General features: G+C 37.5%; 1 protein-coding gene across 2 annotated transcripts; it reads left to right on the top strand.

Annotated features, from left to right (window-relative positions):
- The first annotated feature begins 323 nt into the window (after positions 1 to 323).
- On the top strand, positions 324 to 25,605 carry HMGCR (3-hydroxy-3-methylglutaryl-CoA reductase). Of its 2 annotated transcripts, XM_080677215.1 has the most exons (21): positions 339 to 448; positions 2,532 to 2,609; positions 5,833 to 6,020; positions 6,714 to 6,825; positions 7,119 to 7,206; positions 8,260 to 8,344; positions 9,559 to 9,664; positions 15,274 to 15,380; positions 15,490 to 15,606; positions 16,008 to 16,168; positions 16,282 to 16,529; positions 16,644 to 16,822; positions 17,834 to 18,028; positions 18,756 to 18,914; positions 19,058 to 19,215; positions 19,927 to 20,032; positions 21,792 to 21,962; positions 22,271 to 22,411; positions 22,493 to 22,651; positions 23,039 to 23,193; positions 23,576 to 25,605. In XM_080677215.1, the coding sequence occupies exons 3-21, from the start codon at positions 5,856 to 5,858 to the stop codon at positions 23,628 to 23,630; spliced, it is 2,667 nt and encodes an 888-aa protein (XP_080533341.1). In that variant the 5' UTR covers positions 339 to 448; positions 2,532 to 2,609; positions 5,833 to 5,855; the 3' UTR covers positions 23,631 to 25,605. The 2 variants fall into 2 exon arrangements, with proteins under 2 accessions (XP_080533340.1, XP_080533341.1); XM_080677214.1 differs by lacking the exon at positions 2,532 to 2,609 and having other exon boundaries at positions 324 to 448.

Genomic DNA, 25,605 nt, shown 5'->3' with positions numbered 1-25,605 from the left:
TTCACAATCCGCTTCTCATAGTACCCTCATTGCCAGGGTGACACAGGTCAGCTTCTGGGTCGTAGAATACTCACTCCACCCGTCTTCGCCAAGGCAGCTTCGAGGTTTGCGCCCCCATGGCCCTTTGACCAATGGACAAGCCCCAGTGCTGGAACTCGACTCGCTATTGGTTGGCCGAGCCATGGTGAGAGATGGTGCGGTGCCCGTTCTCACCAAGGATGAGAGCTGTGGGCGGTTGTTAAGGCGACCGTTCGTGACGCAGCGCCACCAGGCCGAGCAGCCCCCAGATGATTGGCTAGACGATCGGACGATCCTTTCTCATTGGCCGCAGGCTCGGAGGGCTCCGAGCGTGCGTAAGCTGAAGGTTCCTTCCGCTCCCAGTCTCCGTTGACTGGAGACAGGCGGAGCGCCGGTCGCGGGGTTCGGTGACCTCTAGTGAGATCAGGAGGTGAGGCGGCGGTGGCCGCGAAGGGGAATCGGGACGGCGGGGAGCGGGGTAGCAGTGGCTGGGGGGTGGCTTTCGGGTTTTGTTGGTGGCAATTTTCGAGCTCCGCTAGGCCTTGGGAAGGGGCAGGTGGCATCTCCTGCGGACCAGACGAAGCTGCGGGGGTGGCTTTGCGGGGTTGGCAGCCCTGTCCCTCGCGGACTTCGATGTCCTTGAGGCGCGGCCGACGGCGGCCCCGACACCTATGCCGGGGGAGCCCGGGAGCCAGGCTGGGCCTGAGCGAAGGGCGGTGGACGGCGGCTGGCCGGCCCTGTTCGATCTAGGCGGTGCTGGCTGCGCTGTCTCGATCATTGAGATGAAAGCGTGCTAGGAGGGTGACCTTCAAAGCCCCTCGATTCGAGAAATGTTGGGGGGTTGGGGGACGGCCCGGCCCGCAGCTCGCGGAGTGAGCGCTGGAAGGTCCATCCGGTGCAGGCGTCCACGCCCAGGCGGTGCTGTTCGTCAGCACCTTCCTAAGGGATGTGGCTGATATCGATAAATGATGCCACTAACTCAGCCGTGAAAAAACTGTGGATCTGCATAGATGTGTTCGGTTATTGCCAGGAGAACCGGGTTGAAGATGCGGAACCCAATGTAAGGAGTCACCCAAGGACTTAAAGGATTCTTCTTTTTTCTTTCTTATTTTTATTTTTTGTAAGGGGCCTAGACTCCTTATTGCCGATGTCCTTTAGTCCAAACCTTTAGGTTTTGCGGAATTATTTGGCTTTAGTTAGGAAAAACCTACCTTGGAGGTTCAAATATCGAACAGTCAAATTTCTGCGGTAGGAGAAGGTTGATGTGTACTCCATCTTATATGGTGTATTGAAATATTCCAGGGCTTGAGGACATGCTTTTTTAGATTTGGTGCTGAAAAGTTATAGGAAACATTGTTTCCAGGCCATGCTAAATAGTCGTGCATAATGTCAGCATCTCACGATGTAGAAAATGTATTTTTTGTTGGCTCGTGAATTTATTTTTCACTCCATGCAATGAAAGACATTTTATGATTTAGAGGTGATCTAGCAAAGGCCTGGAGTGTACACTGGGGATGAATAGATTGGATTTCAAGGACCTGCTTGGTTGTAATGTCTTTTCAAAATTTATGATAAACTTGCCAGTGAGGAAAAATGGGAACTAGTAACATGAAGGTTTAAAGAAATTGTGCAAAGATTACACCATTAACATGAAAACTCGCGTGTGCCACGAGCATTTCAAGATAAAGTGTGTGTTTGGATGTTTGTGCTCTTTTTATTGTATGATCCAGTTTATAGTCCATGGGTAATCAGATATACAGGATGGGACAAAAGTAGGTTTACTGTTGTTCGTATGTAAAAATAACACAATAATTAATAAAAATATAAGAATAAGCTCTGTTTCACACATTCACAACTGTAAATCTACTTTTGCCCCACCCTGCATATCGATATCCTTTAGGTTGATCCATATGAAATTGCTGATATTTGAAATTTGACTTTTTTACCTACAAAAATAACAGTTTCATATAGTTTCACTTAATACTTTGTCAAAACTGTGGAGCTTTAGCTTTATAAGTGAATAAAAAAAGAGATGTGACTTACAAGCAGGTAGCATATACTAGAATTGAGTGTAGAATCCATGCTTCTTGATTTCCAGTGCAAAAAATTATTTTTTTCCCTAGGATACTAGGTTGAATGCTAGATCCTGTTGGAATTAAAAATGTCTGAGAATAAGACATAGTACTTACCTTCAAAGAAACAACATACACAGCAATTAATTTGAGAGCAGTGTAAGCTAGTATAATCAAATACTGGAATGTGTAGCACAGGTGGAGTGCTGAGGGGGAGGAAGGAATTAGGGCAGGATGCCAAAGCATCCTTTTCTGCAATTGGCCATTGTAGGTGGTTTCTGTAGCATACTGGAGTAGAGCTGGAGGATTCCATTGAATTTTAAATTATCCATGCTTTTGAAAAACCTTGTGAAATGTTTGTATCACACTTCAGTCCGAATAAGCAAGGCATACATTGCCTTTTTAACTTGATTTTTAAAGTAAATTTTATTTTTATTGCAGCATGGCATAAATACTGCCTATTGAATTTGCATGAGCCGACCTGTAGCCTGCTGGTGCCATTTGCAACTGCTGATGAAGGTGGAAGATTGGATTCCATGGCATTTAAATGCTTTGCATAATCACAGAGAAATGGGGAGGGTGCTCATGAGAAATGAGTTTACAGTTATGGTTACTTTTGACACACCTTTGTATATTCCATTACTCAGTTTGTATTTCCAAATAGGTCAGGTTCTTTGTGTTTGGGTATGGTTTAAGAGATCATGTGTAATTCTTTTCCTGAATGTTGCAAAGATGACTTTACACCCAGGAAAGAAATGTCACAGAATTGACAGTGCTACCATGAAATCTTTTTGAGGGAAAATATAATGTGCTGAATATATAATTATAGGTTAATAATGCTAAACTAATTTGTGATCAAATTGGGGTGCCTTCCTGCTAGTAGCTCAGATTTTAATTCAACTAAATTAACTTTTTAATAGTGAAGGATATGTTGACTTGATAGGGATTAACCTAAATTGGAGGGTTTTTGGAGAGGAAGTGTTAACAAATCATTTTAACCTAGTTTTGACTCCCCTTGATTTTTTAGATTGGTTTGCAGGTGTGTTTTTGTTTTGTTTTGTTTTTTTAAGAAAGAAGTTATGTGATAGAAGATCATCATGAAAAACGAAGTCTCTTGTGAGACTTTTGGTTGTAATGAAGTAGGGTTCAAATCTAAGATATGATTAATAATCTCCAATACTTTAAGGCCAGTTCCCTGCTAATTTAATAGAAAGTATTTATGTTACTGTTCATTTTCCACAATAGTATATAAAATGTAGCCTCATTCCCCACCTCATCTCCCTGTAATATATTCCCTGAATACTCTTCATTCAGTCTTTGACTGGGGGCCAAGAATGGTGGGGGATTATATTCAGATCTTGGTGACTAAAAAAATTTAATCTTTGTCTGTTTCAAGATGTGTCAATAAAATATATGCTACTGTAGTGTAAGAATTTATTTTTAATTAAGCAGATATTTGTTGAGCAACTGCTATATATGAGTACAAGTGCTAAGGCTAAAATGAGTTAAGACAGGGGAGAAGGTTGAAAAACATGAATAAACACAGGCAGATGCATGACACATTTATATTTCTTAGTGACTGACAGCTTTTTAAAATGGAGACCCACAGTACAAAATACATGTAATGTTAGAAGCCAGTACACATAGTCATGTATGTATAGTTTCATGAAACAGAAAGTTTCAAGTAGTAATGCCTACCCATACTGTATTTCCTACCCACAGTTATTTTTTTCTATTTTATTTTATTTTAAAAATGTACTTTTTTTCTGATTCAAAATTGATTTCATAATTTAATTGATCCAGTGACTTGTACTTTGAAAACCACGTATGGTTGCTTTGTAAAGAATATAGAGGAATGCAGTGAGAGATGTTTGGTTTGCTTTCTTTCTTTTTTTTTAAAAAATATATTTTATTAATTTTTTATAGAGAGGAAGAGAGAGGACAGGGATAGAGAGCTAGAAACATCGATGAGAGAGAAACATCGATCAGCTGCCTCCTGCACACCTCCTACTGGGGATGTGCCCGCAACCAAGGTACGTGCCCTTGACCGGAATCGAACCTGGGACCTTTCAGTCCGCAGGCCGACGCTCTATCCACTGAGCCAAACCGGTTTCAGCAGGTTTGCTTTCTTTAGATAGATTTGATCCCTTTATATATATATATACACGAATGCTTTCTTTCTTTCTTTTTTTTTTAATATATTTTATTGATATTTTACAGAGAGAAAGGGAGAGGGATAGAGAGCTAGAAACATTGATGAGAGAGAAACATCGATCAGCTGCCTCCTGCACACCTCCCACTGGGGATGTGCCCGCAACCAAGGTACATGCCCTTGACCGGAATCGAACCCGGGACCCTTCAGTCCGCAGGCCGACGCTCTATCCACTGAGCCAAACCGGTTTCGGCTGCTTTCTTTTTTTTAAAATATATTTTATTGATGTTTTTACAGAGAGGAAGGGAGAGGGAGAGAGAGTTAGAAACATCCATGAGAGAGAAACATCAATCAGCTGCCTCCTGCACACCCCCTACTGGGGATGTGCCCGCAACCAAGCTACATGCCCTTGACTGGAATCGAACCTGGGACCCTTGAGTCCGCAGGCCGACACTCTACCCACTGAGCCAAACCAGTCAGGGCACGAATGCTTTCTTTACCTTAGTTTTTTGCCTTTTTATTTTCTGTCTTCAATGAATGAATCATTCTCTTAGTTATCACCATAAGTGTGATATTCATTTGAATTTTTGCTAGTGTCAATCAGCTTGTATTTTACATCTTAATTTTAATGGATTTTTATGAGTAGTTAATATTCTGTATCATAGCATTAATTTTAGAGTAAGAAGTAAGACTTGCAAGTTCCTATATTAGAGTTCAATGACTTAGTTTTTTTTTTAAAAAAATCAGAATATCTAAATTGTTATTTAGCCAGCAAACATGGGGAAGTTTAGTCATGGTAGGGTTAGATCAAAATTACCTCTATGTTATGTGGACAGAAGGGTCCCAGGGAACTGGCCTAAAAGTATTGGACATTATTAATCATTTATATCATTTTTGAATGATATAAACACATACTTTGGTTGGCCATCCTCTTCTTTCAGTAATGTAGCATTTTGATTAGCTATAAAAGTTTGGTTTGGGAAAAGACTTTTCTCTGGTAATGACAACATTAGGAAGCTAAACATCATTTGGCTAGTGACATTATGCTATATGTTAGATGGAATGTTAAAGTGTAATGGCCCCTTCCTTGAGGGGTTTTAAACTAAGATCATTTACAGGACACTCAAGGAGGAGATTCTTTAGTATTTTTACCTTTTGCATAACCAGAATGTGGAGAATGAAGAGTGTGCTTACATGCATTTTACATCAGGGTAATTAGAAAATAAATATGAATAGTTGTTTCTCACTTTGTTTTCTGCTTTATTGCTCTCCTCCTTGGCTCAGATAATATCAAGGGCTGAGATATTTGTTTTTATCTTAAATGCCTGAATTCATACAATTATAAGAAATAGCTGTTCTTAAGTTGGTTGCTAGTGAATAATAGAGGATATAAGTGTTGCGAGTAAAGAAGTAATAACAGTCATTTATTTTGATTTTTATAACTATTTTCCAAAATTATAAGGAGCACTATCAAATAGTGTTATTCAAATGTACAAGATACTGTGCATACAATAGCAGGGTTTATAACATTTTTTTCCTAAAAATACAGTCAGCTGTATACTAATTATTCATACTTGCTATTCCTTTCAGGATCCAAGTATTCTGTAGCTACAATGTTGTCAAGACTTTTCCGAATGCATGGCCTCTTTGTGGCCTCCCATCCCTGGGAAGTCATAGTAGGGACAGTGACACTGACCATCTGTATGATGTCCATGAACATGTTTACCGGCAACGATAAGATCTGTGGTTGGAATTATGAGTGTCCAAAGTTTGAAGAGGTTTGTAAAATTAATTCATTATTGGCTCAAGAAAATTACACTTTCAACTTCTAAAGAGTATCTTATCTTCTTTTAGAGACCATACAATCAAAAAAGTCGAGTAAAATATTTTATTATTTATGAACTTAACCTCAACTTTTCATTTACTTACGTAGTATGAAAATGTACTAGAAACACTCTTTTGCCTTTCTCTACACAAATGAATATAATTGACTCTACTTGAGAAATATAGCTTTTTTAACTGACTAATGGTGGTTGTTTGGCTTTAACAGTAGATTGCTATTTAAAAATTGGATTTAATTTTTAAAAAAAATATTTTTATTGATTTCAGAGAGGAAAGGAGAGGGAGAAAGATAGAAACAGTGATGAAAGAGAATCATTGATTGGCTACCTCCTGCATGCCTCCTACTGGGGATCCAGCCCACAGCCAGGGACCCTTCTGTCTGCAGGCCTACGGTCTATCCACTGAGCCAAACCATTTGGGGCAGATTTAATTTTTGATTTGTATATTTAATATTTTTATTTGACTTGTACTGTGCCTACACTTATATTATCATAATATGTAAACGAATGATATTTTATCATAATATGTACATGAATGATGCATACAAAATAAAAATTCTTATTTTTGATTGCTTATTTTAAAAGCTATAGCTATTATGATTTTTTTTTTTTTTTGGTCTCTCCCAATAGGATGTTTTGAGCAGTGACATTATAATTCTGACAATAACACGATGCATAGCAATCCTGTATATTTACTTCCAGTTTCAGAATTTACGTCAACTTGGATCAAAATATATTTTGGGTAATCATTTTATACATTTAACTTCTTTGTGTGCCATCAGATTTTTTTACTTGCTGTGGAAATACACCTGGTTGTTCAAATCATGTGTATGGAAATGTGTGTATTGCTTAATGTGTGCTGCATGCATTTAATAGTTTACTTTCTTTTTATTGGGAGTTAGACATTCTAGTATTTAAGACCTTAATAATCTGGAGAAAAATAATAATTCTTTCAGAATATTGATAAGTCTGTATGTTTTTCTTGTGTGTAATAAAGGATGAAATTTTTCAGTTTATTGAATTTTGTCATTTTAGGTATTGCTGGCCTCTTCACAATTTTCTCAAGTTTTGTATTCAGTACAGTTGTCATTCATTTCTTAGATAAAGAATTGACAGGCTTGAAGTAAGTATTTAATGCATAAATATACTTTTTTGAAAATATTTTATATATTTCATATTTTTTCAAAATATAGTAAGAACTTCTAAAGTTGTAATATATAAATTTTCAGAAGTTTTAGAAAATACAAGGAAAGTTTACATGCAGTCTTTTAGATATTTTTAAAACTTGTTAACATTTTGGTATATATCCTTTGCCACTTTTTTTAATACTTAAAGAAAACTTCTGAGATCATCTATAATAATAAAAACATAATATGCTAATTAGACTGGACAGCCGAATGACCTTCTGGACGAAGCCAGGACTGCGAGGGCCGAGGCAAGCAGCTGTGGCTACGAGGGCCAACCCCCTTGCACGAATTTCGTGCATTGGGCCTCTAGTACTATATATACTGCTTTATAACTTAATGACTACTAAATAGTTTATCAACATCTTTGCAAGTTCTTAATACTAAACTAAATTATTTGTAGTGTCTGTCTAGTATTCCTCTGTATAAATACATTGCAGTTTATTTACTTATCCCTGTATGGCTGGATTGTTAGGTTATTTAATTTTTTTCATTAATAAAAACACTGTTGAATGTGTTTGAAGCTAAATTTTTGTTTATATTCATGGTCATTTTCTTAGGATACATTCTTAGGAATGCGATAGTGGCTGTGTAAGTTTTAAGTACTTTTGAGTGCTACCTTTTGCAAATTTACTCTCCAGTAAGGTTTAGTTTATCCTTCCACAAGTAATGATAAATAAAAGAAAATTATATTCTTTTTTTCCCCCCATGCTAAATCAAGGACATTGTTTACTAAGGATGATATTTGGTATAAAATTAGCAAAAGGTATTTCTGTATAAATATATTTACATTTTTAACAAATGTTTTGAATAACTAAAATGTTTAGTTTTGTCAAAGGAGTATAGGGTATATACTTTTTGTTTTGCAAAAAAAGTACATATAGGATCATACAATGTAAGGGGGGGGGAAAGTTTTGTTTTAGAAAGAATTTTTTAAGCCATATTTTTTCCTCTGTTAAATGTACCTCATTATCTGGGTTTCTTTTTTCCAGTGAAGCTTTGCCCTTTTTCCTACTTTTGATTGACCTTTCCAGAGCAAGTGCACTAGCAAAGTTTGCCCTGAGTTCCAACTCACAGGTAAGTATTATTTATAAGTCACAAATGTTAATAGTATTCCTTTTTTTTAGTTTGTTTACATTAATAGGAAGGATTTTACATTAAACAGTGGATTGTTAATCAAATAACAGTGGAAGGGTTAATAGAGTTTCTTCATAGTTCAAGATTTAGGAATTATCTACAATTGTAAGTTTAATTATCAAGTCCTAAGACTGGTCTTCTTAAGTGCCCTAATAATGGACCCATTTATCTAACAACTCAATTATAATTCCATAGCTTCTGGAATTTGGAATCGTCCCCATTTTCCTTTTTGAAGGTTTCAGAAATTAAAGTTATATTTTGGACTTTTGGATAAGTAGGAGTACTTACCTAATAAAATACAGGATAGGACTATGGAAGAGAGTCTCAGAGTAGATTTATTTCTAATTTTTTTAAAAAAATATATTTTATTGATTTTTTTTACAGAGAGGAAGGGAGAGAAATAGAGAGTTAGAAACATCAATGAGAGAGAAACATCAGCTGCCTCCTCCATACCCCCTACTGGGGATGTGCCCACAACCGAGGTACATGCCCTTGACCGGAATCGAACCTGGGACTCTTCAGTCCGCAGGCCGACTTTATCCACTGAGCCAAACCGGTTAGGGCTTATTTCTAAACATTTTGAAAACTAGCATTATTTCCTACCTAAAGTTTTCTCTTGGTGTCTATTAGTCACTTTAAAGAATCTTAACATTTTAATAATCTTTCATTAGAGGTATAAAATAGCATGTACTAAAAAAAAAAAGGGCATGTATTTCTGCCTTGATTTTGTAATTTGAGGAATAGTTATGATCATTTGAGCAAGGATATGATTTAGGTTTTATAATACTAACATGGTCTCTAAAATTTTGCAACTAAGAACTTCTGTCAATGGTAGCCAAAATATAAAATGTTATAAAATTTAATTATGTGAGATTTAAATGGCAGGATTAATGCACCGCTTCTCAGGAAACTTACTAGAAATACCTTGTTCAGTGGAAAGGGAAAGCAGGGCACTATATATGTTTTTTGTTTGTTTTTAGTCCACTGTATTATTAGTGTACTTTGCATTTAGAATGCCTATTAGTTGTATCATATTGTATATTTTATTCTTTGCAAATAAGTTATATTTCAGTGGAAGCCCTAGCATGCTCTGTAACATTTTTTTAAGTTATTTTGGGTCTTACCCTCATTGATATGTTTGGTCTTTGTTGTAGGATGAAGTAAGGGAAAATATTGCTCGTGGAATGGCAATTTTAGGCCCCACATTCACCCTTGATGCTCTTGTAGAATGTCTTGTGATTGGAGTTGGTACCATGTCAGGTTTGTAAGCAATCAATTTTTAATATAGTTCAAAATAAGTTTTTAATAAAGAGGAAAAAAAGAACATCTTAGATTGCATTGGGTTATTCTTAAATCCTGACTTTTAAAAGTCTGATATCACTCTTAAAAATTTTTGATTGTATGAATATGTGGGTATATTTGACCTCTCTTTTAGTTTTAATATAAACTTAGCAGCAGGTTACTGATTTATTTTTCACTCTTGCCATCTATTTCAGTGCACCTTCCTTTCGATGACTTTGTCTGTGGTGCTTTTGTTCTTGGTTTTGTTTGTATTGGAAGGCTTTTCTGGAAAGCACCTTCCAGACCCTGCTGTAGCTTATACTAGTGACTTGGTTCCTTATGTTTTATTGTCTTGTAGAGATAGTACAAGAGTCAGGAGTTGTCGGCCCTGGCCAGATAGCTCAATTGGTTAGAGCGTCTTCCTGATATGCCAAGCTGTTATGGGTTTGATCTCCAGTCAGGGCACATATAAGAAGCAACCAATGAATATATAAACAAGTGGAAAAACAAATTGATGTTTCTTTCTCCCTTCATTTCTCTCTAAAATCAATCAATAAATTAAGAATATTTTTTTAAGTCAGGTGTTAGATAGAGGTAAGTCAAAACTTCCCTAACGTGGTAAAGGATGGTAAGAAGATTTAGACAGTATGTAGTATATCTCAGTTGGAGAGGAGAGCATTAGATGTTAAATATCAAACACAGGACTCTGTTATAAAGGACAAAAATTATGGTCTGGCTTGGAATTTTGCCAGAATGAATATATCATGCTGTTGTGGAGGTTTTCTAAATCATTGAATAATTTTCTCATGTAGGCCACATGTAGTTAACTCCTATTATCATATATTTCCTAATAACTTAGTGCCCTTATTAAGGGGCTTCATTCTTTCAGAAATAAGTTATCTAAGTTGTTTTTTTGTTAATCCTCACCTGAGGATATTTTTTTCCATTGCTTTTCAGAGTGGAGGGGGGTCGGGGGGAGGAGGGGAGAGAGAGAGAGAGAAAGAGAGATATTGATGTAAGAGAGACACATCCATCTGTTGCCTCACAACCCGACCGGAGCTAGGGAGAAACCCAGGTACCAGCCCTTGACCAGAAATTGACCCCGTGACCTTTCGGTGCACAGTCTGAAGCTCCAATCATCTAGCCACACCAGCCAGGGCAAATTAAGTTTTGAGACTAGTAAGTTGTTGTTATTAGTTAAGGTCTCTTCACTCGGTAAAATATAATATTTCTTTTTTTTTTTTTTTAGCTTTTTTATTTTAAGCAAAATGATTTTAAATATAATGTTACATGCAATAAACCTTGATATTTCAAGAAAAACGAACTTAAATATAATAATGTTACATGCAATAAACATTAATATCTCAAGAAAAACAATTTTAAATATGTTACATGCAGTAAACACCAATTCAAGAAAAATCATCTTACATATAATATTACATGCAATAAACATTAATATTTCAAGAATAAAAGGATTTTAAGTACTGTACTAACATAGTATGATATCACAAAAGTTGTAGGAAATATTAAAAATCTGCAAATAACAGGATTCTATTATATTCTAGAATATTTTTTTTCCCTCTGGCTCTATTTTTGTTTATCAGTTTATGTTGTTCATTATATTCCACAAATAAGTGAGATTATATGATATTTATCTTTCTCCAACTGGGTTATTTCGCTTAGCATGATGCTTTTAAAGTCTATTTTGTCGGATGTGAGTATTGCTACTCCAGCTTTATTTTTTTTTTCCATTTGCATGGAAAAATTTTTTCCATCCCTTCACTTTCATCCTGTGTGTGTCTTTTGTTTTGAGGTGGGTCTCTTGTAGGCAGCATATAGTTGGGTCATGTTTTTGTATATATTCAGCTACCCTACACCTTTTGATTGGAGCATTTAATTACTTACATTTAGGATTATTATTGAGAGGTACTTATTTATAGCAATTTTAATTCTGTTTGGCTAGGTTTCTCTCTCTGTTTCTTCTTCTCAGCAATCCCTTATAGCAATCCCTTTAGCATTTCTTGTAATGCTGGTTTGGTGGTGATGAACTCCTTTAGCCTTTTTTTTTTTTTTTTTTTTTTTTTGTCTAGGAAGCTCTTTATTTGACCATCTATTTTGAATGATAGCCTTGCTGGATATAGTGATCTTGGTCTCTTAGATCCTTGCTTTCCTTTACCTTGAGTACTTCATGCCATTCCCTTCTGGCCTGTAGAATTTCTGATGAGAAGTCAGGTGTCAGTCTTATGGAAACTCCTTTGTAGGTAACAGTTTTCTTTTCTCTTGCTGCCTTTAAGATTCTCTCTGTCTTTAATTTTTGGCATTTTAATTATGATGTGTCTGGGTGTGGGTCTGTTTGGGTTCTTCTTGTTTGGGGTTCTCTGTGCCTCCTGAACTTGTGTGACTTTTTCCTTTACCACGTTAGGGAAGTTTTCTACCATTATTTCTTCAAACACCTTCTCTGTTCCTTTCTCCCTTTCTGCCTTTTCTGGAACACCTGCTATTCTACTATTGTTACATTTCACATTGTCCTACAGCTCCCTGAAGCTGTCCTCCGGTTTTTTCATTTGCTTTTTCTTTTTGGTTCTCTAATTGAGTGATATTTTCAACTCTGTCTTCTAACTCACTGATTTGATCCTCAGCTTCCCCTAATCTGCTGTGTATTTCTTCCCATGTGTTCTTTATTTGTGTTAATGTCATTTTTTTATCTCAGACTGTTCTTTTTTCACAGTTACTATATCTTTTTTCATACTGTTGAGCATTTTTTTTTTGTTTTTAATTTCTTTATTTAGGTATTACATATGTGTCCTTATCCCCCCATTATCCTCCCCAACCCCCCTTCCCCCACTCATGCCCTCACCCCCCTGTTGTCTGTGTCCATTGGTTAGGCTTATATGCATGCATACAGGTCCTTTGGTTGATCCCTCCCCCTTACCCCCACCCTCCCCTACCTTCCCTCTGAGGTTTGACAGTCTGATCCATGCTTCTCTGTCTCTGGATCTGTTTTTGTTCATCAATTTATGTTGTTCATTATATTCCATAAATGAGTGAGACCATGTGATTTTTATCTTTCTCTGACTGGCTTATTTCACCTAGCATAATGCTCTCCAGTTCCATCCATGCTGTTTCGAATGATAAGGATTCCTTCTTTTTTACCGCAGCGTAGTATTCCATTGTGTAGATGGCCACAGTTTTTAATCCACTCATCTGCTGATGAGCACTTAGGCTGTTTCCAAATCTTAGCTATGGTGAATTGTGCTGCTATCTGTTGAGCATTTTTTTAAAATTTTATTTTATTGTTTAAAGTATTACATATAGTAGTATATATGTCTCCTTTTTTTCCCCCATTGACCTTCCCCCGGTCTCCCCTACCCCCGCGGCACATGCCTTCACCTCACCTCCCAGTGTCTTGTGTCCATTGGTTATGCTTATATGCCTGCATACAAGTCCTTCAGTTGATCTCTTTGTTGAGCATTTTTAACATCATTACTCTGAACTCTGTTTCAGATAAATTTCTTATCTCTGCTTTGTTTATCTCTTCTGGAGAATTCGATTGTTCTTTCATTTTGAGGTTGTTTCTTTGTTTCCTCATTTTGGTTGTCTGCTTGGGTTTGTGACTTTTTTAGGTAGATCCTCTATACCTCTCAATAACACTGTGCAAGACAGTGTTAAAGGTTGTTTCTGACTCATTGGATCAGGCTAAGACTCAAAGGCTCCAGAGACCGCCTCTGTCTACAGACTAATGACTTGAATTGTCCCCAGGCAGTCGTCCTCAGGTGTAGTGAGTTTTTTTCAACAGGGGGGGGGTGGGCAGTTGCTTCTGCCTGGAGGATAATTGTTATTTTAATCTCTTAAGTAGCCTCAGGGCAAGGTGTTTTCCAATAGGGTGTGTCGACTGTCTTCCCCCCAGGCAAGGCAGATGTCTATGTGGGAAAGATGTCCTCCGCTGTGTGAGGGAATGACAGCCCAGTGTCTGTCTTCTGAGCTCTATACCCTGGGTCCCCAATCCTGGGTTCTGTTCTCACAGCTCCAGTCCACTTCACCCTCCCTCTGCCAGAGCACAAGGTAGGTGGCTCCACGGGGAATTTTTTTGTGTGTTGGTCCTTTAAGAGGGTGCCCGAACTTTCAGCTGCCACTCCCTGGCATACAGCATCCCACTGCTTTTCACAGCTAGATGTTACGTGGATACCCTCAGATTTGGTGCTCTCTGCTGGGGAGCCCAGCTTCGGGATTAGATCCCGGAGTTCTCAGTGGCACCCCCCACAGCTGAGATATTTCTTCGAAACTTCAGTTGCTGTTTGTGGGCACCAGGCCAGCCCTTTTGCGCCTCTACTCTTCCTAGCAGTCTCTATGCGGTCTCCACCTTCCGTCCTTGGATATCAGGGTTCTCTCCTGTGTGTTTTCATTGATTATTCAGGAAGCCTTTCCATATTTCAGTTGTAATTCCAACTTGTTCCTGGGAGCATGTCTGTGCAGCATCCTCCTACTCTGCTGCCATTTTTAATCTTCCTCATCTTATTCTAAAAACGTAATATTTCTTAAAACTTTCTGAAGGGCCAATTTTGTTCAAGTTATTAATCTGTCATTCAACAAATTTTATTTTGCAAAGAGGATATTTTTTAAATGATTTTTTTTAATGTACCTTCATTAAAGTTTTTTTGGTTAAACTTCTGAGTTTTTGACAAAAGTATAGTCTAATTTAACCACCACCACAATCAAGAAAAATGTTTTTGATTAGGTGAAAACATACCTATGATTTTGTTCAAGCAAAAGTATATAAAAAGATGATGAGGATCAGCCAGGAACTAGTACTAGGCCATGAAACCAAGGATTAATCATTTGAAACTTATATGGAAAGCAGTGGAAACTGATGTGGAAAGTACGGTCATGAGTTTTGTTACATAGGTCAGAGAAGTGGACAAAAGAAGTGATTAGATTTATAGTTGGAGAAGCCAGTCAGGAGACATTTATAGCTATACAAATCTATACTAATAAAAAGGGTAATATGCTGATTAGACCAGGAGACCTTCTGGACATGCTTCCGGACAAAGCCATGGTGGCGGAGCCGAGGCAGAGGTGGTTAGGGGCGATCAGGCCAGGAGGGGAGAGCAGTTGGGGGTGATCAGGCCGGCGGGGGGGGGAGGCAGTTGGGGGTGAGCAGGGGGCCAGTTCAGGGCAAGCAGGCCAGTAGAGGGCGGCTGTTGGGGGCAAGAATGCCTGTGTGGGGGGCAGTTGGGGGCAAGCAGGCTGGCAGGTAGAGTGGTTAGGGGCAATCAGGCAGGCAAGTGGTTGAGAGCCAGCAGTCCTGGATTGTAGAGGGATGTCCGACTGTCTGTTTAGATCGGGCCTGAACAGACAGTCAGACATCCCTTGAGGGGTTCCAGATTTGAGAGGGTGCAGGCTGGGCTGTGGGACACACACACACACACACACACACACACACACACACACACACACCCCTGCATGAATTTCATGCACCGGGCCTCTAGTTTTCATATATTTGTCTAACTATGGGAAGAGTCCTTGTGATGTATACAGCATCAGAAATACACATACTTCATTAATTGTACATTTAATTTTTCTCTTTTCAGGGGTACGTCAACTTGAAATTATGTGCTGTTTTGGCTGCATGTCAGTTCTTGCCAACTACTTCGTGTTCATGACTTTCTTTCCAGCTTGCGTTTCCTTGGTTTTAGAGGTAACTGCAGTTCTTACTACGACATTAATAGACGAATAATACTTCTCATTATATCTCTTCACCTAAATAAAATTAATACCTTCTAATGTAACACTGATTTACTTTGTAGCTTTCTCGGGAAAGCCGTGAAGGTCATCCAATTTGGCAGCTCAGCCATTTTGCCCGAGTTTTAGAAGAAGAAGAAAATAAACCGAATCCTGTTACTCAGAGGGTTAAGATGATTATGGTAATTACATAGCTTTCTTCTCCCTTCACTATCTTCTGCTTTTCAGTTTTGTTTTATTTTTCTTCTTTTGTTATCCTATAATTTTTGGATTTCACTGAATTTACTCTTCCCTTTTCTTGTTTCTCATTTTTTAGAGGCTCCTGGTCTTTCTTAGTGTCTCTCCCCTAAACAGATTTTTTCAAGTTCCTCCACTTATCTCTCACTGAAAACCTGTTCTTTGGAATGTGTTCAGTAGTTTAGTGAGGCCAATACTTTAGTCACGTAGCAAGCTTGGGGCTTTTCGTTCCTGTATGGGGAGGCCAAGGAAGATAGTATATCTTGTTATTCAGTTGCTAAGGATGAGAAGCTTAGGTTTGATGGATATGTAGAAGATACATAATTTTTTAAAAACTTTATTTCAGTCTCTAGGCTTGGTTCTTGTTCATGCTCACAGTCGCTGGATAGCTGATCCTTCTCCTCAAAACAGTACGGCAGAAAATTCTAAGGTTTCTTTAGGATTGGATGAAAATGTGTCCAAGAGAATTGAACCAAGTGTTTCCCTCTGGCAGTTTTATCTCTCTAAGTAAGTTACCTGAGACCTACTTTGTTGTATATTAATCATGGTACTCTGTGCTACTTAAGTTTAGGTTATGCCTTTATATTTTTGAGTAATTTAATTTGCTTTCTTTTATTTAGAATGATCAGCATGGATATTGAACAAGTTATTACCCTAAGTTTAGCTCTCCTTCTGGCTGTTAAGTACATCTTCTTTGAACAAGCAGAGACAGAATCTACACTTTCATTGAAAAACCCCATCACATCTCCTATAGTGACCCAAAAGAAAGTCCCAGATGATTGCTGTAGACGTGACCCTATGGTGGTCAGAAATAACCAGAAATGCCATGCGGTGCAGGAGGAGACAAGGATAAACAAAGAAAGAAAAGGTAATTTCTTAGTCTCTTCATTTTCCACTCCTAAAATGCTGATTTGTCAAGAAGTTGAGTCAGTTTTAAAACTTATGTTTGGTATTGTGAAATGTCTTTTGATCTCTTGAACAGTTGAGGTCATAAAACCCTTAGTGGCAGAAACTGACACCTCCAACAGAGCTACATTTGTGGTTGGTAATTCCTCCTTGCTCAATACTTCACCGGAACTAAGGACACAGGAACCTGAAATCGAACTTCCTAAGGAGCCTCGGCCTAATGAAGAATGTCTACAGATACTTGGGAATGCAGAGGTGAGGAAAATAAAATAAACTCGAAGCTTGGTATCTTCCTTAAGAAAAGGAGTTTTTTTAGTAAAGGAAGGAAGGAAGGAAGTTATAGCGACTAAATACCTACTAAGTTCTAGGCACTCATTGCATGGTTTATAGGTATTGGTCTTATTTATGGTCCACAACCTGTGAGATTGGTGGAATTATCCCCAGTTTTTAGATGAGCAAGCTGAGGCCCCAGGAGGTTTAAGTATTCCCCAAAGTAATACATCTAGGAAATGTTAAAACTGGGTTCATGGGTTCAAGATTTACTGGCTTAAGAGTCAGCAGTCTTTCTCCTTTATTACTGCTGATTATAGAGATGAGCAACTATTGTACTCTCATGTGTGTGGTGAGGCCTAGAAAAGGTTTAACGTAGAAATGAGCCTCAAAAAATAGAAGAAAGCTTTTTGTATTTAAAGTAAGCTTGTTGCTCATGAGGAAGTTTATTTTCCTTTCTGAGATTTTAACACGGTTCCCACCCACATGACCATATGAGTCCACTCATGCTTTAGTGGGATATTGTATTCTAGCCATACCTGCTTCATTCATTAATTTATGTACATATGAGTGAGAATAGAGTTATGTTTGTTTTCTTTACCACTTTCCTTTCCCTCATTCCTATTAACATGCATACCAATATCTCAGCTGTCTTCTCCTGTATATAGGGTTAGAAAAACTTATAGGGTAAGTGTCAGAATTTTTAAATTATGGATATTTTCCCTGTGGACCTTCCTTGCTAAATTTAGTGTTTGTTTAATTGTCACATTTTTATGAAGAAATTTCTTTCATTTTGATAATCTTACTTGTTCCTAAATTATCATCTTTAGAATTCCATAGTCCTTTAGGTTCTCCTCTTGTGTGTTAGTTCTATTGAGAGTATTATTTGTATTAAATGGTTTATTTAGTATGAATAATATGAAGTGCAGTTCTTCAAAGTCTTTTGTCATCACTATCCCTCAACTCCCTCCCGTTTTTACTTTTTCATTTCTTTAGAAAGGTGCAAAATTCCTTAGTGATGCTGAGATTATCCAGTTAGTCAATGCTAAGCATATCCCAGCTTACAAATTGGAAACTCTGATGGAAAACCATGAACGAGGTGTATCTATTCGCCGACAGTTGCTTTCCAAAAAACTTCCAGAGCCTTCTTCTCTCCAGTATCTACCTTACAGGGACTATAATTACTCCTTGGTATGTTATTTTCTTGATTTGAGAAGGTTTGCTTTGTAATTTTTTAGTTTTATAGCTTTGGTCTTTAGCTTTTTAGTTTTGGTCACATATATATGTGTGTGTATATATATATCTTTATTAATTTCAGAGTGGAAGGGAGAGGGGAAGAGAGAGAGAAACATCAATGATGAGAGAGAATCATTGATTGGCTGCCTCTTGCAGTCCCCTACTGGGGATCAAGCCCACAACCCAGGCATGTGCCCTTGACCGGAATCGAACCTGGAACCCATCAGGGTTCTATCCACTGAGCCAAACCAGCTAGGGCTAATTTGTTCTTGACTGGTCTTTTATATGTACATAGTTTTAATAAAATATTTTCCTTTTTTTTTAATAGCAAAGGTGGAGATTTATTGAAGAACAAGTACAGACTCCCCCATGGGGAGAGGGAAAGAGTCCCACAGAATGGACTCCCAAGTAGGGAGGGGGAAAGGGTCCCCAATATTTTCCTTTTTAAGTAATTTTACTGTAATTTTGTATTCTGCTTATGATATAGGTCATAGAAATTAAAAATATCCTTCCTGTTTTATAGTCATTACTCAAATATTTTAGTACCTTAAAGACTTTTTAAAGAGTAAATAAAATTTTGTTGAAAAAATACACTAAAGGGTTAAGTGAAGAAAGTTATTAACGACAAGAGTGTTATATTTGCAATACTGATTTTCACTAGGTGTCTAACTTTATCTTTTAGGTGATGGGAGCTTGTTGTGAGAATGTTATTGGATATATGCCCATCCCTGTTGGAGTGGCAGGACCTCTGTGCTTGGATGGAAAAGAATTTCAGGTTCCAATGGCAACAACAGAAGGTTGTCTTGTGGCCAGCACTAATAGAGGCTGCAGAGCAATAGGCGTAAGTTGGCATTTATATATTTGCCTGTTTTAGGGTACACTCTAGGCCATGCGATGGGAAGAGATGGGGGACAATCAGGGACACCTTTTGGGATAAGCAGAAGTGTTTTCAGAATTAATATGTGCTTCTGTAACTCTGCATAGCTTGGTGGGGGTGCCAGCAGCCGAATCCTTGCAGATGGGATGACGCGTGGCCCAGTGGTGCGTCTTCCCTGTGCTTCTGACTCTGCAGAAGTGAAGGCCTGGCTTGAGACACCTGAAGGGTTCACAATGATGAAGGAAGCTTTCGACAGCACCAGCAGGTGTGTGTGTGTGTGTGTGTGTGTGTGTGTGTGTGTGTGTGTGTAAGTGCATTTATATTTATTTCAGAACCAGTGCCATCTTCTTTGATCACTAAACATAATTGTTAGCATAGTGCCAGCTTAAAATGATCTAAAATCTCTACCTTAAATTCATTAATTCAACATTAATAATATTAATGCTTGGTTTGGGGTAGAGGAGCAGAATGTTAATCCAAATGAATACCTCCATAGAGGTGACTTAGAAAACTATAGTGGGAGCTGGTAAGTTTGTGTGATAACACTCACTTTGATCAGACTGTTACTTTGCCCTAGAAGAGCTTTGACTTAGCCTTGCTCTAGGGCAAAATTGCCTGAGAAAATGATTTTGGAAGCAGGATAGAAGTAAATATTAGTATAATTCATTTTCTTTGAATACAGAAAATTCAATTTATAATGAAGCATAAATCATACAAATGATAACCTTGCTATAGTTCAAGCTTATATGCTTGTTTTTGTTTGGACTTTTAAAGTTTATGATGAAATGATTGTCTATAGTTCTCCCTTCTTGTAGCATATAAGAATGAGAGAGTTGATATAGTATGTTTAAAGAAGAAAATGCATTAATAAGTAATTTCCATGGGGTTTCTCTTAGAAATAAAATGAACCAACAAAACTAGATTTTAAGATAACTTCCATCTTCTTAAAAAAAATACTTGCTTGTTTTGTTGACAGGTTTGCACGTCTACAGAAACTTCATATGAGTGTGGCTGGGCGTAACCTTTACATTCGTTTCCAGTCCAGGTCAGGTGATGCCATGGGGATGAACATGATTTCGAAGGTGAGCATGGGTAGACTAGAACAGAACTTGCAGGAGTGTCCCAGCAAAGGGGAATTCAGAGACAGAAGTGGGACCAGCCTCGCTGTCTATTTTACGCCCTCCTGTACTTTGAATATTATACCACGTACATGTGCTACTTACTCAAAGAGTTAGGTGATTGACTGATTTTTATTGAAAAGTAAATACTGATTCATGTAACTCATTATATAAATCAGACATTTATTGATTGGTGGTGTTTGTATTTGATACATTTAATTTAGATTTGGCATTATACACATTCTGTGTCTATTCAGAGGGCGTGAGCAAACTAGGAGTTAGCACTTTAAAACTTTGTCCTATAAACCTTGAAAGTTGACCTCTTCTGGATACTTTAAGTCTTGTGTTTAAGAGGCCAATCTCATGTATATAGTCCATTTATTTTAATTATCTCCTTACAAGAAGCTTTTGTATGGCTTATATTTTATTCTACTGGTATTTGTTATTTACCAGACACAAATGTAAAATGTTAAAGTCAGTTCAGTTAGTAAAATTTATTTTTTGGTTTACCTGTTTATAAAGACTATTTGGAAAGAGAATGGATAGTGACTAAATGCATACCCTTTAAAAATTGCCGATAAACAGTATACAGAGGTTCCTAAAACAATTAAAAATATAATTACTATGATCTAGCAATTCCACTTCTGGGTATATATTCAAAATAATTCAAAGAAAGGTCTCAAAGAGATAATTGTACACCCTAGTTTATAGCTGCATTATTCACATGGTCAAAGGGTCAGAGCAGCCCAAGTGTCCATTGATGGATGAATGGATAAACTAAATGTGGTATGTATATGCCATGCAATATTATTCACCCCTAAAAAGAAAGGAAATTCTGACATGCTAAGTATGGGTGAGCCGTAAAGTTCCCTTGCTAATTGAAATACTCTGGTTATAAAAAATAAGTACTGTATGCTTCCCATGTAGGAGGTAGATTGGTAAAATTCATAAAGATAGAAAGTGGAATGGTGATTGCCAAGGGCTGAGGAGAAAGGAGAATGGGAGTTATTTAATGGGTACAGAGTTTCAGTTTTGTAAGATAAAGAGAGTGCTGGAGATTGGTTGTACAACAATTGGATATACTTAAAACTATTAAACTGTAAACTTGAAATTAGTTAAGGTGGTAAATTCTGTGTTATGTGTATTTTACCACAATTAAAAATCATTTTTTTAATTGCCCACAAGTATGTATTAGGTTATTGAGGTTTGAGTTAACTGAATTAATTTCACTTAATTGGAAAGCATTAGAATTCTTATTTATATTTCATGTAATATAAATCCCATCAACTTTCCATTTACAACAAGATTTACTTTAATGTCTGACCTCTCCTTCCAGGTTTAGTAAATTGGGCTTTTAGGTAATAATTTAATAACCATAAGAAGGAATTTATTAAACATTGATCATGGGTTGGTTAACTTCCTCCCCAGTGACATGAATATGAGTATTATATTCTCATTGAGTATTTTTTAATATTCTCATCTACATTCTAATTATCAATTACTACAAAGAAGTTCGTTTTCATACCTAGAAAGAACCTAGGAATCTATACCTGATTGAGAAATTACTTTTGTGCTCAGTTTCTTTATAGTTATTGTATTAGAAATTAAGATTATTATAGTTACTGTACTTAGTATCAGATACAAATAAAGCCTCTGATCTATAAATAACTGTGCACTTTAATGTAATTTTTTCTTTGTTTGTTTGTTTTGTTATTGTTAATAGGGTACAGAGAAAGCACTTTCGAAACTCCATGAGTATTTTCCTGAAATGCAGATCCTGGCAATCAGTGGTAACTATTGTACTGACAAGAAACCTGCTGCTATAAACTGGATAGAGGGGAGAGGAAAGTCTGTTGTTTGTGAAGCTGTCATTCCAGCCAAGGTTGTCAGAGAAGTGAGTGATTGGATAAACAGTCTATTAGTTTAATCTTTAATTGGATTAAAAATTAGAGAAAGGAATGGTAACATTCTAGGTTTAATATATGGGGATATGTTTTACATTAAAGATGACTATTTTATCATATCTTGCCCATCTGTCCATGGCATTCACAGGAGCTGGTACTCTTTTTATTGAGGACAGGGCTTAAATGGGACCATGTCTAAACTTGCTTGTTTTCTGGAGGTACAGAAAGGTAGATATGGGGAACACACTCCTGAATCTTCTGGGGGTAGATGTAAAATGTGCACAACTCTGTTTTCTAGGTGTTAAAGACTACTACGGAAGCTATGATTGATGTCAATATTAATAAGAATCTGGTGGGCTCCGCCATGGCCGGGAGCATTGGAGGGTACAATGCCCATGCGGCAAACATTGTCACTGCCATCTACATTGCCTGTGGACAGGTGAGGGCTCCGGCCTCCACTTCTTTTCTCTTTTGTTCTCAGTGAGAGAAGTTTATAATTTTCCTTTTTTTTTTTTTCCAGGATGCAGCACAGAATGTTGGTAGTTCAAACTGTATTACTTTAATGGAAGCAAGTGGTCCCACAAATGAAGATTTGTATATCAGTTGTACCATGCCGTCTATAGAAATAGGAACTGTGGGTGGTGGGACCAATCTGCTCCCACAGCAAGCCTGTTTGCAGGTATGAAGCGACCTCAGTCTAGTTCTGAGATTCTCTGTTTCTACCTGACACTGCATATGACTCACCTCTATATTTTAGTTGGTTTTTTCATTCTTTTGTTTCCCACCAGCCTAGTCCAAGTAGGTATATGTTCAGGCGTATGCTTAGTAAATTGTGAAAGTAGATTAAGAGGCAAATAAATGTTCATGTACTCTGAGTAAGTACACTGCCAGCCAGGCTGTGGATGTATGTTAACTATGGTGTATACATTGTAAATCTTGGAAGTTTAGTGGAGTCTAGTTCGATTCTGCTGCCATTGTAGTAGCCCTTATTTAGTTGATTGAGTAGGAAATTGTTGCCTTGACTTTAAGGGTGAGTCCTGCTGTTTTTCTCTCTCTCTGACTGCAGATGCTAGGTGTTCAAGGAGCATGCAAAGACAATCCTGGGGAAAATGCCCGGCAGCTTGCCAGAATCGTGTGTGGTACAGTAATGGCTGGGGAATTATCACTGATGGCAGCATTGGCAGCAGGACATCTTGTCAAAAGTCACATGGTTCACAACAGGTAAGACTTAAAGATTTATTTAACATGTTTTCTCTGTACTCAAAATATCATTAGAAAAACCTAGTATTCAGCCCTGGCTAGTGTGGCTCAGTTAGTTGGAGCATCGTCCTGTGCACTGAAGGGTCGTGGGTTCAATTCCCGGTCAGGGTACATTCCCAATTGCGGGTTCAATCCCTGGTCAGGAGGCAACCAATCAACATTTCTCTCTCTCTCTCCTCCTCTCCCCTCCCCTCTCTCTAAAACCAATAAACATATTCTTGGATGAGGATTAAAAATAAACAAAATAAATAATAATAAAAACCTAGTATTCAGATACAATATTTTTAACTTAAAATTCTGCATTCTTGATATTTTGTATATCTCTGTGTCTTTTTTCCCATAGGTCAAAGATAAATTTACAAGACCTCCAAGGAACTTGCACCAAGCAGGCCGCTTGAATAAATAGCCGGACGGTTCTGAACTGAAATACGGGTGTTGGGTTCTAATGGACTAACATAAAATCTGTGAATTAAAAAGCTCAATGCAGTGTCTTGTTGAGGATGAATAGATGTGATCGGTGAGATGGCTGCTTGGTGTTTGGCTCTTTCAGAAAGGTCTGAGGTCCTTTCCATACAGCTTCCTCAGCTCTGAAGACAGTTTAGTGCTTTATATGCTGTGTTCTTTGGAAAGATCTCTACATGGATATTATAATCAGCAGCTCACCTCTGAAAGAGAGTACACGCTGGAAAAAAGTGTTTTCTTTTGATGAAATTCATGGAGTTCATGGTGATCAGAGTGAGATTGGCCCTCCCCGCCCAAACCCCCCATCACCAAGGGTTGAAAATGGGTTTTTAAATTATACTGTAGCTGACAAAACTCCTGATTTCATAGTTAATTTATTAAGCCTGGGTTGTAGAACTTTAAGAAATAAGAGCTAAGTTTATTTTTTGTAAACTAATACTTCATTTGGTGCTGGTCTGATTTCTTTTGGGGTAGCCAACATGATTCTGCTTTCTTCAAGGGAAGAATTACTCTTATTCTTCAACTACAGAATAATGTGCTAAGCAGTGCTAAATAGTTCTCAAGAAAACAAATCACTGCATTTATCTCTGCAGGCTATTTGCTCAGAGAGATCTCTTGTGGAAATGTAAATGTTTGTCTAGATTGGCTATAACATATATTTGAACATAAGGCTTTAAGAAACAGAATTTTGTGGTCTTTATTAAAGATACAAGAGCTCTTAATTTTGATTAGACTAGTGATTTTCAACCTTTTTTATTTCATGGCACACATAAACTAATTGCTAAAGTTCCATGACACACCAAGAAATACTTCTCTTGTGGATCTGACTCAAAAAAAGGTATAATTATGATTTGTTCACATGAGACGTCTATTGTTGTATTGGCTATTATCAATATTTTATTTGACAATCTTAAGGGAAAAGAGGTCAGTGCACCTGACTAAGTAGTCAGGTATTGCATGTTTTAAAAATTCTTGCAGCACACCAGTTAGAAATCGCTGCTTAGGTAAAGATGACTGTTTAACAAGAACATACAACTCTTGTGACCCCTCTCAGAACTCAGAGGGTCCAAAATAGGTTTGAAAGAAAAAATACAATTTCGTTCATCAACTTTAATTTCTTAAAGGACAAATTTATTTAGCTGAAAATCTAGTTTCTTGTAAAGAATTGTATAAAATCTACATATGTTGTAATAGAACCTCATGCTAGGAATTTATTGAAAGTGTTCAATAAATAAAAACTTGTATACTGATAAAACACTCTAAGCTTAGGCCAGAGACAATAGTGTTCTTTCATGTTGCCAGGAAATCCTGGCTTGCTTGTGGAGCCTAATGCAAGGGGAAGTCAGGTTTCAGAGCCAGTGAAGGGAAGGCACCGTGTGAATGGCCCTCGAAAGTGTGCCGTGTTCCTGTGGCCAGGAGGTTGGTGACTTCATACAGGGCTCTTGGATGGACCCACAAAAGCTCTTAGCTTTCTCAGGGGGTCAGCAGAGCTGTGGGATCTTAATTTTTTTAATGTACAAGTTTTGTATAAGTAATAAAGAACTCTTTATTTTGTATTACACCTAATGCTTCAAGTGTTGGTCTTGGAGAACTGATGGCTCATGTAGAAGATGGACTCTGAGAAACATTCCAGCAGTGCCGTGGCAGCATGGAGAGCCTCTGAATGATTGCCTCTGCAGTGTTGTTGTGAAAGTTGTCTGTAAACTTGAAATTGCTTCTGTTGCGACCTTTCAGCCAGTGACTTATTATATGACCTTTTCATAGACGTACCAGTGAAAAATATGCTGAGTCTTCATTTTGGTGACTATAACCAATATCGTCTTGCTAAATTAATGTTTTGTACAATTACTACATTGTATACATTTTGTTATACTTTTTTCCAGTTCCAGTAAATTATGAAAAGGAAGTTAA

The sequence above is a fragment of the Plecotus auritus genome (assembly GCF_963455305.1).
Source record: "Plecotus auritus genome assembly, chromosome: 7".
NCBI lineage: Eukaryota > Metazoa > Chordata > Mammalia > Chiroptera > Vespertilionidae > Plecotus > Plecotus auritus.
The sequence above is the reverse complement of the archived record's forward strand: the minus strand, read 5'-3'. Positions and strand labels throughout refer to the sequence as shown.